This window comes from Ctenocephalides felis, unplaced genomic scaffold (assembly GCF_003426905.1).
Source record: "Ctenocephalides felis isolate EL2017-DRISC unplaced genomic scaffold, ASM342690v1 CF-g0.4_SCAFFOLD_01886, whole genome shotgun sequence".
Classification (NCBI taxonomy): domain Eukaryota; kingdom Metazoa; phylum Arthropoda; class Insecta; order Siphonaptera; family Pulicidae; genus Ctenocephalides; species Ctenocephalides felis.
Window position 1 is genome coordinate 137,447,251 of NW_020538040.1, and position 19,652 is coordinate 137,466,902.

At 29.4% G+C, this 19,652-nt stretch overlaps 1 protein-coding gene across 1 annotated transcript in view; it reads left to right on the plus strand.

The window, feature by feature from the left end:
- LOC113375976 (potassium/sodium hyperpolarization-activated cyclic nucleotide-gated channel 2-like) overlaps positions 1-19,652 on the plus strand; it is a 149,551-nt gene that overhangs the window by 58,155 nt on the left and 71,744 nt on the right. Inside the window, exon 2 of the mRNA XM_026615914.1 lies at positions 17,918-18,514. Coding sequence (XP_026471699.1) covers positions 17,918-18,514 — 597 coding nt within the window. The remainder of the gene's footprint in view (positions 1-17,917; positions 18,515-19,652) is intronic.

The following is a 19,652-nucleotide window of genomic DNA, read 5'->3' on the forward strand; positions in this document are numbered from 1 at the left end:
ATGACCATGCCTCGACCTCTCTTTTTTGTCTTGTTTTTCTCACTTTCTCTACCTTGGCGTCTCATTTTTTCGGTTCTGTTCTTCTCGCTTTATTTGTCGAACCATCTGTTTTTTGTCTTGCCCTTTTTACTTTCTTTGACTTGGACCTCCTCTTTTTTATATTGCTTATGATACTTTCTTTGCCTGTACTTTTCTTCTATCTTTCCTCACATATACTACTTTGGCCTCATTTTCTCCCTGTTTTGCCCATTTGCTTTTCTCTGCCTTGCCCTCTACTTTTCTCAGCGTTTTCTTCCTCACTTTTCCTATCATTGCTTCTTTCTTTCTCTGTCTCGGACCTCTCGCTTTTTCAGACACCTCTTTTCTACCTTGCTTCTCTCATTTTCTCTGGACTCCCTCTTTCTCTATATTGTCTATCTTACTTTCTCTGCTTTGGCCTCATTCTGTTCCCTTCTTACACCTCTAACTTTGTATACCTTGCTCTCTGATTTTCACTGCCTTCAACTCTCTCTTTCTTTTTTTTTATCCTGGCCTATCTCTTCTCTTTCTATGTGTATGCCTGTCGGCCTCTATAATAATGTTTTCAAAGTAACTTCCGTATGAATACTTTTTCCCTAACTAATGAACATAAATAAAGTTTTTGATAAATGAAGATTTAACTGCAGTGCTATTGCGCTTTTCGCAAATTGTGCGAGGCGCAACTCTATATTAAGGACATAATTATTTTAATTACGAAAGCTTTTGCGTCGTTAAGATGCTTGAATCGCGTTTATGTAGATATAATAGTTTACTAAAAAGGATTAGACACAATAATGAATATTATCACTAAACAAAAGTACTATTCAACTTTAACAAATTTTTGATAATGCAGCAAAAGACTTATAATAATGGGTTGAAATTTAGTTGTATTTTTAGATATTACAAACTGAAATAAATCATTGCAGATACATATGTTTATGTCGTAAACTCCAACTAGTTTTTTTTACATAAAACTATTTTATTTAGTCAAGTCCAATAATATAGGTAAACATACATCTTGATTGTTGATAATAGTTGAAACATATTTACTATGCATTGCAAACAATTCATAGAATTATCACCAAAAAATTTCAATTTATACGTTTAGGCACTTGATATGTCATTATTCAGTAATTGTAATCCTGATAATTACAACAAAATAACGAATAAGAAAAATATTGAAACTTTTTGTTGAATTATTTAAAACAATAAACTGTGAATATATCAGAGTGTCCCAGAACTCAAGGTCAAGCCGGGATGATAGTATTGACTATAGCAAATCTGAAAAAAAAAATAGAAAAAAAATTATGTATTGTTTGGAAAATATGACCTTCAAGTGCAACCTAGAGCTATTGTGAATTTGTGAAATATCAATTATTGTGGTTGATATTTATTAATTATGTTTATTTAAACTTTAGATCTATATTGCTAGAAACAATAGTTCTGGGACCATAGTCTCCAAGTTTCAAGAATCAAAACTTTTTGTTGAACTATAAATTCGACTTTGAGAGGCCTTTTTAATGAAAATGTGCATATTAAAATGTGACAAGCTTCGTCATAAGTTGGCAAATTTTCTCAACATTGATAAATTGATAATTTTATTATTGATATTTAAGTTCCTGTAAGTAAGTTATTATAATTGTTCAAAAATCGAAATTGAAAATTTTTGCATGTCTTCCAGTTTCGTAAGATTCTAAACATTTTATCATACTTCCGAAATAATTGATGTGTGTGTGTATGTATTTAGGTATGGATACAATCTTTTGTTCGCGTTTTTGAGCGCACGGATTTGAATGGTTCAAAAAATTCGATTCTTATTGATAAGGAGATGTGCTGATTATTTTTTAGTAATGGCAGGTCTAGCCATTTTGGGACAAGAATTTTTTTTTTCATTTCAAAATTTAATCTCAAAAATATATATTTTTTGAGTATCAAAAATAATTCGGATTTTAATTTTAATTATACCTAAAGTTCTAAAGCTCACTTTTTTACTTCAAATAAATAATTTTGACTTCGCAATTTAGTTTATATAATTCTTATAAATATTAGACAATGTCCTTCATTTTAATTCCGATTGAATAAATTTTGTTTATTTATTTTCTGTAAATTTATATAAACGCCATAGTGCAATTCGTAAGCTTTTATATTTTGTCTATAAAATACAAGTAATGAAAGTTACATATACAAGTACATATATAATATAACATTATTTATATATAAACATATATAAATAATGAAAGTTACATATTACAGTACATAAAATAATCTATTTGAAAACATTTAATATTTCTCGAATATTTCATTACGGTACGGGAAGTTCCACAATATGCCTTGAGGCACGATGCCATACAAGACTAGTCATTTTTTCACTAGAAATTTTTCATTATAAAACTATCAGCTAGTTACTAAAGTTATTTATAGATTACGCCAAAACTGTTGAACAAAAACCGTGCTATAAGAGTGCCGCGTTGTAGTTGTGCTGTCGCAATTTCAGATACGCGTAATATAGAAATAGCGTTTCCGGAGTACCGCGTAATATGAGGGTTGACTTATTAACTAATGCAGCGGACAGCGTTTCGGCCGAATACCGGTCCCCGGAAGCCGGAGTGTACTTAGGCCGGACAGTCGGATGTTATTCCGCCGGATGGTCGTTATGTCCCTCTACTGGCACATGTCGTGACTTTCGAGCCTACTTGACGCTTTGGTGCAAATACACGGAACTCTTGTGTGAACAGGAACTGAAATCATTCCTCTATCGCAAAGTTAAATATCATCATAACGTATATATAACTCGTATATATCTATACAAACACACACACACACACACACATATATATATATATATATATATATATATATATTTTTCTGTAATGATGTATGAATTGATACTTCTCCTAACCGGTTATTCGGATTTTAATAAATCTTTTTAGAATTTGTCGAGGGAAAATTCTTTTGATTGGCATTAGATATGAAATATATAGCAAGTTCGTGATCTTAGATTGAACAGTGCCATATGAACTAGGTTTCACAAATTAATTCACCTAAGATTTTGACTAAATTAATGATGTTTATTGAATTATTGGTTAGAAAAATGTGATTTAGAAATTGTAATTGCTTAGCAATTATTGCTAAATAGCAACTAATATAGGGTACGCGAGTATAAAAATTATAGACTATTATATATTATATAAATTATTGAAGCAATCATATTGGTTGGAAATAACAAATGTGATATTCTTCTTTAACCGTAGATACTATATTTATTCTTTCTGAATTTCTTATACTGATAAAAAAAACTGCATTTTTCGATACGTATATATCTTATGGTGAGACAATAAATGGAAGGACATTAAATAGAATATTAAAAAGTATAGGATATGATAGTAAAAAATTTGGAACTTAAATTATATACGTGTGTACAGGACGTCTATGTATATATATAGGGTAGAGCAGGGCTCAAAGGTTCAAGGGTAAAAAGGTCCACTGCCCATATTTCGAAAGCAAGTATGAACTGTTTACATCAACAAACAAGGGAAAAAAGTGTATAACCATTCATCACCTTAATTTTTACGACGTTACTGTGGAGAAACAAGCGGCAATGTTTGAAAATCTATAACAAAAGTACTTTCATTCATTAGTTTTTTTGGATGTGCCCAAAGTTTAATTTACGAGTCTTTAATATAATTCTCAAGTATATGTTAATTATTTGTTTTATAAGATATATTGGTAATATTAACTTAGATTCAGTTTTCATATATAACTTTTATAGAAGCCAACACGTGAATGGGGTAAAAAGGACCAACTGAACCTTTAGTCTGACAAAGTGTAATTAATAAAAAATAGTGAATGAAAAGTAAATTAAGTTTAAAAAAAGCAATTTTACAAGAGATAAATTAAATAAATAATTATTTCAACTCTCCTGATCAATATCTCTGACGGAATACTAGATAAAGGTTATCTGTGGAAAAAATGTGCCTATGAAATTTATATTTTACACCGGTTGAACAATGTAACTATTATTTCATAAATTTCCTTTAAAATAAAAAATAAGACATTGGCCTGTTTGCCCCCTGGCCGTCTTAATTTACCCCTTCCATTAAGTAAAAAGAACCAGGACACACATTTCTACAATGAAATAACTGATCATGTATTTCATTGAATAGGTTGAATTACAATTTATAATTAAAATATATGAGTTTATTCCGCAAGATTCCCTAACAATGTTTATAAATATTGTTACACATTTTATCTTAATAATGTGTAAATGTAATATATGAGAAAAAAAAGAGGGGAAGATTAACAATTTCCCAAAAAAGACCTCATTTCAATTATTTTAACTGGGACTTTTACTGAGTATGGTCAGATAGTTGCTTGTTTGTATAGGTATTATTTGTTGTGATATATCTGGTTTAGCTTTCGCCATATAATTGTTCAAAAACAAATTAGGCCTTTGTGCCCCGCCCTACCATATATATATATATATATATATATATATATATATGTGTTTTATCATATGCGTATTACCTTAATAAATAACGACTATTAAATCCATTGTTTATTATGATTTCCTTCTTTGAAGATAAAAATAATTCGGCGTTGTAACTTTTTTCACCGAATGAACGTTGGCTTCAAAGGAGCGAGTAATGAATACTATCGGCTCATTTTCTCGATTATTTTTAGCAAGAATTTAAAATCACTTAAACGTTTAAATTCATAAATAAAAACTACAAGACATTGCTTGGTTAGCGATTTGGATGTTTTCGAAATAAAATTGTTATAGGGTCATTAAATTAATTGATCGATTGGCGAATGAATGTGCATTGATACATATACTATATGGATATATATATATATATATATATACATGTATGTGTGTTTGTTTAATTTTATGTCATCATCTGTAGATATACAAATTGGACGAAAGATTTACACTAAATATATAAATAGAGAATAAAATATACAAAGATCTTTTACTATTACTTTTACTATTTATTATCTTTCACTATTATTGAAATTTTTTATCTAGTGGTGTATGGCATCGTGCCTTAAGGCATATTGCTGGAATTTTCTCTACCGTAATATAATATTCGAGAAATATTACATGTTTCGAAATAGATTATAAATACTGTAACTTTCATTATTCTTATTTTATAGACAAAATATAAGAGCTTATAAATTGGACGATGACGTTTATGTAAGTTTACATGAAAAGATAATAAGCAATACTTAATCAATCGGATTTAAAATGATGGACATTCTCTAATATTTATAAGAATTATATAACTGAATTGTACAGTTAAAATTATTTATTTGAAGTACGTAAATGAGCTCTAGAACTTTAGCTAAAATTAAAATTAAAATCCTTAAAATTAAAATTGGATATTAAAAAGCATGTTATGGGAAATTAAAACAATAAATTGAATTCTGAAATATTTTTTGTTCTTTATTCAAAAGCAAGCATTTCGTCAACGCAAACAGAAAGTTTTTTAAATCATTCAAATCGGATGCTCAGCTCTCTCAAAAACTGCCATTCTTTTGCACATTTAGCTCTGTATTTCCGAAATTTAATTTAGTCTAATGATCATGACTTAGAATGTTATTTTTTTCCTTCTCTAAAATATGATCAACGTTGCTTTCCGCGAATAAACTAAAATTATTTTTGAATCATTTACTTTGGACGCTTCTTTCTCTCAAAAACTGACTTGCGATTTTTTGCACTTTTTGTCTTGTATCTTCGAATCCGCTGGATCTGCCTTTGCAAAAAAAAAATCAGCACGTCTTGCTATCAAAAGAAATGGAATGTTTTTAGGATCCTTCAAATCGGTTGATCCGTACTCTCTGAAACACCGGCGAAAAATTGTATCCGCACATACATACATACTACGCATATACATACGCACATACATACACAAAAACACACACATACATACATCTATATTTTCTAAGTTATGCCAATACATTCAGAAACCTTTTAAATGTAAAAATATGCAATAATTTTCGATTTTTTTTTGCGATTACTATAATTTACCTTACAGTAAGTTACAAATGCTTAATGATACTGAAAACTCTATATTAAGTAGGAACTGTAAGTTGAAAATCAAAACCAGTGGTGCATGGCGTCGTGCTTTAAGACAAATTGCTAGAACTTTCCGTACCGAAAATTATAATATTTATAACAAGCTTTAATTTTTAACTTTCTCCTTGGGGAATTTAATAATCTTTTTGAAAATATTCTAAACAATTATTGATTATTTTCATTTCTCGAATGTTTAATTATGGTACGGAAAGTTGCCGAAAAAAATAGATTTTTGAGAATATTTTTTTTTTTACTTTTTTGAAAAATTCGATTTTTTTCAATACTTTGAAATGTTTTGGAAATTTGCATAATTTGAAATATCAAAGCGCGGAAGCGCCGCGTCGTGGTCTAACAGATAAACATTAGTACGATTTCTATTGCTAAAACCATTATAAAATATCAGATAAGTTGATGTGCGTATGTATATATATAAATTTGAATCCAAACACACACACACACACATGCATACATACACACACACGCACATACATATATCAATTTTTTAAGGTATGCCAAAATGTTCAGAAACCCTTAAAACGTGAAGATATGTGATAAATAATTCATCGATGATCCGTTAATAAAGCGAGAAGTGATGCTGCGATCGGCGAAGATTGGCGAACATCAGTAAGTAACTTGTCAATAGTCATGACAACATCGGAATCTATTTAAATGCGAAAAGTCAATCGCGTCGTGCGATTGTGTATTGTGTGTGACGGTCCTTAACAGTTTGTTAAGAATCGTTTCGACACACATCGATCATATATGAACCGACACGCGTTCGTACGTGACATTTAACTCCACGGATCCGTCTCTCGATTTGAATTGCAAAACGTTCTCGTACGACGCCAAACGTTTCGGAAAAGATTTCATTTTTTCTCATTATCATGACGGGAATATTGTATTTGCTATATTATTTATTTATTTTCAACGCTAAAACGTCGGATGTAAGACTTTTGCATAATTGATTCGAGGCAAGCGTGTAACGTTGGGCGCGTAATCTTGTTAATATTAGAGTAGACGGGCTAATATGACCTGATGATTGAACTGTTTATACAGAGTGATTGAAAAGGAATCAAATGATACGTAATATGTTATATATATATAGATACATACACGAATAATGCATACACGCATACACATACTTACATTTATATATATAACTTTATATAAATATATAAAATTCTTCTGTACAGATGTATGAATGGAAACGCCTCCTACACGGTTATTCAAATTCTGGTAAATCTTCTTGAAGTTTGTCAAAAGAAATTTTTAGAATTTAAATGATTATAAAAATATAGTAATATTGTAGAGATAAATGAAAAAAATTGCAAAAAACAACATATCATTGTTTAACATTGAAAACATTTTGACAGAACTGTCACCTGCCAGAAATGTCTTTTCACTTGAAACTTGAATTTAGGTTAAACTAGTGGTGTATGGCATCGTGCCTTAAGGCAAATTGCTGGAACTTCCCGTACCGTAACGAAATGTTAGAGGAATATTAAATGTTTTCAAATAGATTTTTATAAATATTGTAACATTGTCTAATATTTATAAGAATTATATAAACTGAATTGCAAAGTTTAAATTATTTGTTTATAGTATATTAGAATAGAATTAAAATTAAAATCTTAATAATTTTCGACATACAAAATATTTTTTTCCTTGAAAAAGAAATTACAAACAAAAATTTCTTTTTCCAAAAGCAATCAATTTGTTGAAACAAGCAGAAAGTTCTTTGAATAATTCAAATCCGACGCTTAGTTCTCTCAAAAATTGCCATTTTTGGCACATTTAGCCCTGTATCTTTGAAATGGCTGGACCTGCCTTTGCTAAAAACTAATCACCTCTTTTCCAAATCATTACAAATTGAAATTCTCAAATTGACAAATTGAATTTCTTTCAAAAACTCGATTTGTATTTTCTGCACTCTTTGCTTCGTATCTCCGTAACGGCTGGACCTGCCTTTGCCAAAAAACTAATCAGCACATCTGCCTATCAGTAGGAATCGAATTTTTTTGAACCATTTAAATCGGTTGATCCGTGCGGCCTAAAACGTGGACTAAAAATGCGGATATACAAAACACACACACACACACATCCATTTTTTCTTAGGTATGCCAAAATGTTCAGAATCCTTCAAAACGTGGAGAAATGCAAAAATTTTCATTTTCGATTTTTGGCTCATTACTATAACTACCCTACGGGAAGTTAATAATGAGCTTACAATTAGACATTATTAGAATATAATATATTCATGATTATGAATAAGAAAAATGTAATTTATACATTATTATTGCCGAGAAGTACCTGAGATATTCAAAAAATTAAAATAATAGAAGATGTCTGGAAGATAAAGTTATATAATGTAGTTTGACTGATTTTATTTTTTTTAACTTGTCATATTTTGCCTTATTCTACTAAATTATTTCAGAATACAAAAAAATTTACCCATTCAAAAATTTATTTAGAAGTTTCATTGTGTCAAAAACTTATTTTTTTGACATTGGATGTGGAATATTTACTTAGTTGATCGTAGATTGAATAGTATAATAAGATATTAGTAAGAAAAATGTGATTAAGCTATTATAATTACTAAAAATCAATTGAAATATGGTATGAGATTGTAAAAATTATAGGAAACATTATTGAAGCAATTATTTTAGGTGGAAAAATCCAAGTTGTTATACTGTTTAAAAGACTGCAATTTTCAAAACGTATATTTTATGTTGAGACCATAAATGAATCACAAAGGTAATACATTAAATACAATATTATAAAGCATACGTTAGGATATTAAAAATTTTGGAGGTTTCGAATTGTAGACGTGGGTACAGAACAACGTCTGTCGGGTCATCTAGTATATATATATATATATATATATATATATATTATGAGTTTGAAGATCGGGAATTGCATCAATAAAAAAATAGTATGAAAGTTTTTAGAACTTATTTAAAACCCATATGCGTTTCGGCATATCCAACATCCTAGCCTTCATTCAGTCGAATATTCTGTCAGTTACAATTATTAAACTAAGTAAATAATTTGTGAGATTTTAAGAAATAAATAGTAATAATGATAATAACAATACATCTCATGAAACAATTAAATAACGTATACTTAAAAATTATATTGAAGTCTCGTAAACTGAGCAACAGTGCTCACAACCGAAAAAACTAACAACAGAAGAAAGTACTTTTGTTTAGGATTTTTGAACATAACCGTCTATCTCTTGATAGCGACATCGTAAGAATCAATGTGAATTATACATCTTTTGCCATCTACTTACAAATAATGTTGTAAAATTCCTAACTTTACTTGTTTTTGAGATATCGGTGGTGGACCTTTTTACCCGCGGACCCTTGAGCTCCGCTCTATTCTATTCTTGGATAACTGATGATTTAAAGTTATAAAACTTTATACCGAAAACTGATTATATACCTAAATTTTCAAAAAATATATAAAAATTGTGACACAAAAGTCACTTAACTTCAATTTTAAAAATTATTAATTGAAAAGCACTAGTATAAAATTTATGTTTTAACATTCAAATAAGATATAATAAGATACTCTTTTACATAATTTTGAATATGTTGACATTTTATAAAAATGATGAATTTTTGTTTTATAATTGAGAAAACATAGCTTGTAGTGTTCGTTTGTATCAATCGATTTTTACTAAATTTAGGAAATTAAGGTATGAATATTGAAGTATATTATGGTCAGATCTTTTATTGTCACTATTAAACAAATTTAAAAAGTTCATACAACTTTTTACAAAATGTCTTTTAAAAATGCAATTTTTTCTATACAAAATATTTGGATTAAAAACGAAAGTGTGGGCATTTTCAATTTAATGTTGGAGTATTTTGGCAATTAATGATTTTGTTTTCTCAAACACCACTTTTTAATATTTTATTTAAAAATACCTTGTTTCAATTTTAATATAGCTTCATATTATGGGATTTTTATGGTGTAATGGTTAAGTTAAAGGACTTGTGCGGACGGGGTCGTAAGTTAGAACCCCGCTCTGCACATCCTGACATCGTGCAGTAGCGATGTCCATTTTTACTTGAAAATAAAGATCAAATATATGTTTCCAATAGAAAATAACCCATTTCAGGCACTATGATGTGAAATTATAATAGGGAAAATCTCACACTATTCCCCCATGAGTTGAAGTTTAACAACGGACCTGCCCTAGGGCAGTACTATCTACTATTTATTATAAAATTATATTCCATTCATTTATAATTTTGTAATAGAATCTGAATCATAATTTTAATAATAATATATTAAATTTATGAGTTTTATTTGTACTTGTGTTTCACTGCTTCATTATAAATGTCTGTTTTGTGTTTTTGGTATCAACTGCTGAAATCTGACATATATATTTAGATCGAAACAATCATAATAAATATCTTTAATTATTCATCGAATTTTGTTTTCAACTTGTTGTCTTTTAGCATTTCAAATTTTTGTGTGTGTATGTTAGCTTGAAAAGGAAATTTCATATCACTAGAAAAAGAACAGCGATGAAATAATAATACTAATATATTAGAGCAGAAAATTATTCAAAAAAACTAGTTCATATCGGTTGCAAAGTTATTTTTTATTGTTTATTTTTTGACTTTGTATACAAGTATATATACATTTTATCTATCAACTTTATAATTTAATTTTATATATATATATATATATATATATGATTGTTTCTTTTCCGAACAGTAAATCCAATAATAAAAAACAATTTGTTTTTTGAAGATGTTTAATACGACGTTTCGGAACTAGGTACGTTCCATCATCAGGTTTATTCTGTCAAATACAATGTTTTTTAAAATACTGATTAACATTAATTAACAATGGTCAATACAGATTAATTAGAAAAAAATTTTGTTATAAATGTATATTCTGTCAAATACAATGTTTTTTAAAATACTGATTAACATTAATTAACAATGGTCAATACATATTAATTAGAAAAAAATTTTGTTATAAAGGAATGGATTATGTACCGGATAGATAGTAATAAGACTTAACTAAAAAAGGTTTTATATAAAATTGAGAAGCAAAAATTATTTACCTGTAATAATTTATATATCCATATCACTAATATTTTTTTGTTAAAAACACTAGTGTTTTTAACAAAAAAAAAAAAAAATATTAGTGATATGGATATATAAATTATTACAGGTAAATAATTTTTGCTTCTCAATTTTATATAAAACCTTTTTTAGTTAAGTCTTATTACTATCTATCCGGTACATAATCCATTCCTTTATAACAAAATTTTTTTCTAATTAATCTGTATTGACCATTGTTAATTAATGTTAATCAGTATTTTAAAAAACATTGTATTTGACAGAATAAACCTGATGATGGAACGTACCTAGTTCCGAAACGTCGTATTAAACATCTTCAAAAAACAAATTGTTTTTTATTATTGGATTTACTGTTCGGAAAAGAAACAATCAATATATTGAAAAAATCCAGGACTTATCTATTGAATATATATATATATATATATATATATATATATATACTGTATTGGATTGTATGCATGTTTGTCAACAATATTATAAAATTAGTTGGGAGGGACATTTTTTGTCTTACTATTTCCCTTCATAGTTCTTGCCAACCCTTGCAAATTTAAAATTATGTTTTTAAAGTATGAGTGAGCTTTAGAACTTTAGCCAGAATTAAAATTATTATAATAAAATCCGAATTATTTTATGATATACAAAAAAAATTTTTTTTCTTGAAAATAAAAAAATTGAATTTTAAAATAAAAAAATGCCCAAAGGCAATTCTTTCGTCAACTGCCATTTTTTGTACATTTAGCTCTGTATCTTCGAAATGGCTGGTCCGGCCTTTGCCAAAAACTCATCACTACTTCACCCAATCAGTACAAATTGAATATTTTTTGGATCATTCAAATCGGATACTCCGTTCTCTCAAAAACTTGATTCCTGCACTTTTTGCTCCGTATCTCCGTAACGGCTAAGCCTGTCTTCGCCAAAAACTAATCAGCACATCTCCCTATCAATAGGAATCGAATGTTTTTTGAACCATTCAAATCAGTTGATCCGTGCGCCCGAAAACGCGGACGAAAAAATGCGGACACACAGAACACACACACACACATCCATTTTTTCTGAGGTGTGCCTAATTGTTCAGAAACCTCTGAAACGTGAAGATACGCAAAAAATTTTATTTTTGATTTTCGGCCCAATACTATAACTTGCCCTACGTGAAGTTAATAAATAACCTCTTTGAAAATATTTAAAACAATTTTTATTAATCATTGATAAATATTTATTGATTATTAATTTTTTTTTGCTCGAATATTTAATTCCGATACAAGAAGTTCCAGCAATTTGCCTTAAGGCACGATGCCATACACCACTAGTTCACGAGAATAGCCTGCAGTTGAAAAATTGTTTCACAACATATACATCGATCACAAATAGAATGGCTTTTATTATCCCAAAACATATTCGAAAACAAGAACCTAGCGAAGACGCACTCCTCGTGATACCTTCATCAAATTCAACCGCAACAGGAATTGTTTTACCTCGCGCTTGTAAATACTGCCAGAATTTTGACTATATATACGACGTTCGATTTCGGTTTTAGTGGGTCTGGTGCTTCTTGGGAAACCGACAAACGCAAGGTCAACACCAATATAATGAAAATATGAAAAAAAAATATGAAAAGTTCGATATACGAGTATTCGTTCTTAAAAATACCATAGAAGCAAAGTTGACCCTTCTTTTGACCTTTAAAATTTTATTTGAACTAACGGACATTATTCTTTCTCTCGTACTACAATTTATTATTATTATGCGATTTGAATTATACTAGTGGTGCTTGGCATCGTGCTTTAAGGCAAATTACTGGAACTTCCCGTACCGCAATTAAACATTCGAGGAATGAAAATAATCAATAATTATTTTGAATAGTTTCAAATAGATTATTTATTATAAATTCATACTGTAAATTTATAAGTGCTTATTAAATTGTGCGACGAGCGTATTTTATAAACAACTTATGTGTATGTTTACAAGAAATTTGTTCTTTTTTTTAAATTAGTTTTATTTCAAAATTCTGATTTTTTTAAAAGTCTGAATTTTTTAAATTTTTTTTTTTGAGATCGTTTTCTCTAATTTTTTTGGGTATTTGGAAAATTTGAAAATCGTTTTTTTTAATTTTCATTTTTTTGAAATTTTTAATTTTTCTTTTTGAAAATGAAAAATCGAAAAAGAAAATAAAAAATTTCGAAAATTTGAATTTTTTGAAAATCTTGGTACAGAACCTACAATAATTTACACAAAATGTGTACACATTATTAAAATATCTAATAATTTGATGTGCATATGTCAAATGAACATTTTTGACCGCCAAATGGCATTTTTTTAAACTTATTTTCATTGAGAGTCTATTACCCCTAGACCTGCCTTCCTAAAAATTCAATCAGTTCTTCATCTTGTCAATATAAGTAAAATGTTTTTTGACTTATTAAAATCGGACCCTCCGTTCTCTAAAAACTCAGTTACCGTTTTTGGCACTTCTTGCCCCGTATCTTGCGAACGGCTAGACCTGCCTTTGCAAAAAACTGATCAGCACGTCTCCTTATCAATACGAATCGAATGTTTTTTGAATTATTCAAATCGGTTGATCGGTGTTCTCGAAATCGTCGACGAAAATTTGTATCCGCAAACACAAACACACGCATGCACACACAAATACATCCATTTTTTCTAAGGTATGCCAAAATGTTCAGAAATCTTTGAAACGTAAAGATATATAAAAAAAATTATTTTTGATTTTTTTGTGATTATTATAACTTGCCCTACGGGAAGTTAATATCTAATTGATAATTTAAGACTTGCCAAAGGTTAGGTTTCAATGTCTTTTGAATATTTTGGCATACCTTAGAACAAATTGATGTATATGTGTATGTTTGTATGTGCATGCGTGAGGATATAATTTTTCATCGATAGTTCAACCGATTTGAATAATTCAAATAGTATTTGATTTGTATTGATGGGGCCACGGACTAATTAGTTTTTGAATTTAAAAACTGGTCAAATTTTTGGGACGTCAGGTCTAACGGTTTCGTAGATCCAATGAAAAAAGTAAAACTAGTGGGGTATGGTATCGTGCTTTGAGGCAAACTACTGGAACTTCCCGTACCATAATAAAATATTTGAAGAAAAAAATTTAGTAAAAAAAGTATTTTTTGGAAATTAAAAAAAAAATTGCGAAAGGCAATCGTTTCGTCAACACAAGTAGAAAGTTATATGAATTATTCAAATCGGATGCTTAGTTTTCTCAAAAACTGCCATTTTTTGCATATTTAGCTCCGTATCTCCGAAACGGCTAGACCTGCCTTTTTTATCAAGAGAAATTTTTATCAAGAGAAATAGAATTTTTTTTAACCACTCAAATCGGTTGATCCGTATATTGTATTGTAATTGTATCCATACATACGTAAACACACAGATCAATTTTTCTAAGGTATGCCAAAATGTTCATAAGCCTTCAAAACGTGAAGATTTGCAAAAAGTTTCAATTCAATAAGCTATTTTGCGGTCAAAAATCATTATTAGCCAAATATTTTCTAAGGTTTGGTTTGGCATACGTATGCCAAATATGTTTACCAAATTATAATATATTTTATAGATATTTTAATAACAAGTAAAAATTTTGTTTAGTTTAACTAATAGACAGCGACGCGTCGCTTATGCGATTTGATATTTATCTTAAAACATATGAGCAGCGCGATTTCTTTGGAGAAAAAAATAAAAACTTTCAAAAAAATTTAAAATATAATAAAAATCAAATTTTTCAAAAAAGTCAGTTACTTCAAAAATTTCTACATTTTCAAAAATCTAAATAATTTAAAGCTTTCAATAGTTAGCTACGAAAATTACGAAGTTCCAGCAATTTGCCTTAAGGCACAATGCCGTGCCCACTAGTTGTTATTTATTAGTACCAAAAAACTGGGTCTGTACATTTCCAGCACGAATAGAATGTTTGTTGTTAATTACTGAAATTTATCGATCTTTTGATCAGTTCCTCAGAAAATGTAGTAGACTCTAATATACGTACATAAAAACGTAAAAAAACATATGTTACACATACATAAAAAATAATCAGGGTATCTTCAAACAAAAATATATATAAATCATTTTAAAAGCAATTTATGAATAGTGTTCAATGGCAATATACAATGTTGTATTTCATTATATGTTATCGTTTTAAAAATAGAATACTACATTTTAATATCATAATATAAAATTACCTCAAAAACCATGTTTTTAAAACTAATTAAAACTAAACAATTATTAATGGCATATTTTTCAAGTGTTAGTATTCTCATTTTCTAGAATATTATCATTACAATGTTGTCTTTGTTTTGAAATTATAATAACATGAACTCATGATCTTATAAAGGCGTTAAGAAAAATTACATAAGAAACGCTGCGGAAAAACAATAAATCTATTATGGTCATAATTGGACATATCTGTATAATATATGAGCACTTGGTGGTTCTAAATCTTAAATCGATAATATTCGCACAATCGTACACATACAGACACATATATATATATATATATTGTATGATTCTGAATTTGATATATATATATATATATATATATATATATATATATATATATATATATCAGATGATTAAACAAAATATTTTTTAAATAAGTACCATCTATATAATAAAAATAAAAATTAAATTAAAATATGTTCCCTAAAATAATTTTAATAGATCCATACTTTTCGAGTCTGAATTTGATTCTTTCTTAGCGGTATGATTACAAAAATTATTGAGACACAAACATAAACTAGGGTTGCATGGCATTGTGCCACGGCAAATTGCTGGAAATTTGCGTACGGTAATTAAACATTCCTGAAAAAAAAACGGTGATCAAGAAAAAATTATCAATTAGTAATAACAATTGTTTAAAATATTTATTATAAATACAGTAAATTTCATCATCGTGTTTTATAAATCTAATATAACATAAGTGCTTATATTTGGGCGACGATCTTTATCTATATTTATCTACAAGAACTAAAGTTAACAAACGCCGTCCGCACAAATAATATTCTTTTTGAATCACTCTAATCGGATGCGCCGTTCTCTCAAAAACTGATATTATTTGCATTTTTTGCTCCGGAGCTTCGAAACCGCTGAATTTCCCTTCACAAAAATGCAAGCAATTATTTACTCAATTATTACGAATAAAATATTTTTTAATCATTCTAATCGGATGTGCAAGTTTTCTCAAAAACTTGTTATTTTAGCGCTTTTTGCAACGTATCTGCGGAACAGCTGGATCTGCCTTTCCCAAAAATCAATCAGCACATCTTCAATACAAATGGAGTAGTTTTTTAATTGACAAAAAATTGTATCTAAACATATGCACACACACACCCACACACCCACACCCACACCCACATACGTAAATCCATTTTTCTAAGGTATGCCAAAATATTCAGAAACCCTTGAAACGTAAAGACATGCAATTTTATTCTCGATTTATCTGCGATAGTAATTGCTCACCCTACAGGAAATTAATAAAAACATAATAACGGGAAATAATAATTCACAACAACCATGTCAGTGAAAAAGAATATACAATATATAGTTCAAAAAATAAACTAAAGGAAAACGATAATTTCGATCATCACGTCTCGAAGGGTAGATTGTGACTAAAATGATTAAATATATAAATTACTAAATGTGACTAAATATATTAATAATTTAAAAAAGTTTAAATGTCCTGATATAGCAACAACATGGGACAATACTCTTTCATTTATAAAAGGTTTATTATCATTTCGAGAGTTTTATTCATTTGTAACATTTGTGATTTTTTATTTATTTGTGACTTTTAAGAAAGAATGATCTATTTTATATATCCTTACATTTCACAAGTTTCTGAGCATTTTGACATTTAGAAAAAATTGATGTATGTGTGTGTGTATATATGTGTATGCGGATACAATTTTTTGTCGACGATTGCGAGAACGCGGATCAACCGGTTTGAATGATTGAAAAAATACTTTATTTGTATTGACGAAATGAAGAACTGAGAAAAGGCAGGTCTAGCGGTTTCGAAGATCGAGTAAAAAAAGTGAAAAAAATGCCGTTTGGGAGTCAGAAATGATCATTAGATATATTTACATCAAATTGTCAGATATTTTATAGAGATTTTAATAATAAGTATAAATTTTGTTTACGTTCCTATGGGTTTCGTACCAATGTTTATCTAAAACAGCCACGAAGCACGATTTCTTAGAAAAAATTTCAAACTTTTCATAAAATTTCAAAATATTAAAAATATTTGCACTTTTCAAGGCAATTTTTTCAGTAATTTCAAAATATCCAAAAACTTTTCAGTTTTCAAAAAATTTTAAAGCTCTTCTAAAAAATTAAATTTTTGGTACGGAAAGTTGCAGTCTTAAAGCACGATGCCATGCACAAGTAGTTATTTTTAAAAAAGGTAATTTTGAAGGCTAAAGGTGTCAAGATCTTAGATGCGTCGTGCTTTGACTAGATAACAAAAATTTCGCCGAAGAAAACGTCCTTAACCTAAAAGTGTGCATCGTGGTTTCGTTTTTGCATTCGAGTCGCCTTAGTAAATACTAACTAACTATAAGTAGTAATAGTATACATGACACATGACACATGACACATGTAAACGATTAGGTTTTGTATCTGTTGCTATTCTATTGCTATTTGTTTCTGTACCGATGTGTATTAAGTTAACCGTTCCCCCTCCTTTGCATATTCGCAGGGAACATTACCGCGATGACGGCGGTGCCAGACTCACACGGCGCAGTCTACGTTTGGCCAACGGGCGTGTGGCATCGCCAATCCAGTTCTCGCTACCTCCGCGCGGCGCGGCTCAGTCCCACGAAGAGATCAGCATCCAGTCTCATCCGGCATCGCACCAGCCCTCGCACAAGGATGAGAACATAAAGATCAGCATCGAGAACACCAACACCTGCACGGACTCACTGGTGACGGCGCTAGACGACGAGACCTTGCTCATATCCGACTCCCTGCTCGGCGACGGCATCATGAATTCGGCGAACGCAAAATGCTCTAGCGGAAAGGTGCATTTTGGTATCAGCACGGGCGCGGCGGCGGACGATGTCTCGCTTTACGGGACGCCCAAGGAAGAGCCCGGGCCCACGCCGGTAGCCGCCTCCATTGGACTAGGAGAGCCGGGCAAGCAGAGCTTTCTCAAGAACCAACTTCAAGCGCTCTTCCAGCCGACCGATAACAAACTAGCCATGAAACTATTCGGATCCAAGAAGGCACTCATGAAGGAACGCATACGACAGAAGGCCGCCGGACACTGGGTTATACATCCCTGCTCGAGTTTTAGGTGAGTTTCAACTACTACTACTTACAATCAATCATTGTGTTAATAGAAGTTGTCAGTTGTCACGTGGATTATTGTGAATTGATTTTTTAAAAGTGATGGGTTTATGTGAACGTTGAGGGTCGCGAATGACAGTGAGTTATTTTTGATTTTATTTGTTCTATTAAATTTTTCACACGTGATTGTGCATATATACATACACACACATATATGTACATATATATAAGTTTTTACGAAATAAAGGGTGAAAATTTAGCCAAAACTTATGGATTTTTATGAAACTTCATTGTTAATGGATGTAACGATTGACCACACTACAGAATATACATATATTAACATGAGATCAATCTAATATATATATATATATATATATATATATATATATATATATATATATATATTAGGGTGGTCCTTAAAATGATCATTTTCGAATTTCCTTGCTCCCAAGTGCTAAAATGGTTCCAAATAGATAAAAAATAATTGTCTGAAAGTTTTAGCTCTTAATATTAATGTTTAGATAGAGCGCAATTCAATCAAAGTTTTGTATGAAAATAGCATGGAAAGAATTTCAAAAATTTTAAATATGTTTTTTAGATGTAATTTAGCGAACAAATGAATGAATAAAACTCATTCATTTGTCGCTAAGTTATACCTAAAACTTTTTTTTTTTAATTTTCAAAATTTTTCCATGCTCTTTCCATACAAAGTTTGATTGAATTGCGCTCTATCTAAACGTTAATATTAAGAGCTAAAACTTTCAGAGAATTATTTTTATCTATTTGGAACCATTTGAGCCCTTGGGAGCGAGGAAATTCGAAAATGACCATTTTAAGGACCACCCTAATATATATATATATATATATATATATATATATATATATATATATATATATATATATATATATATATATATATATATATGTTTTGTAGTGTGGTCAGTCGTTACATCAATCAACACTGGTAATCCATAAAAATCCATGAGTTTTGGCTTTTTCTCCATTTATTCCGTAAAAGCTTAAATTAAATAAATAAAAATAAATAATCACTTTAAATTTCTAAATTGACAATTAGATAGATAATAAAATCATTCTTTTCAAAAAATTAACACTTCTCCATTTTATAAGAATATTTACAAAGATTT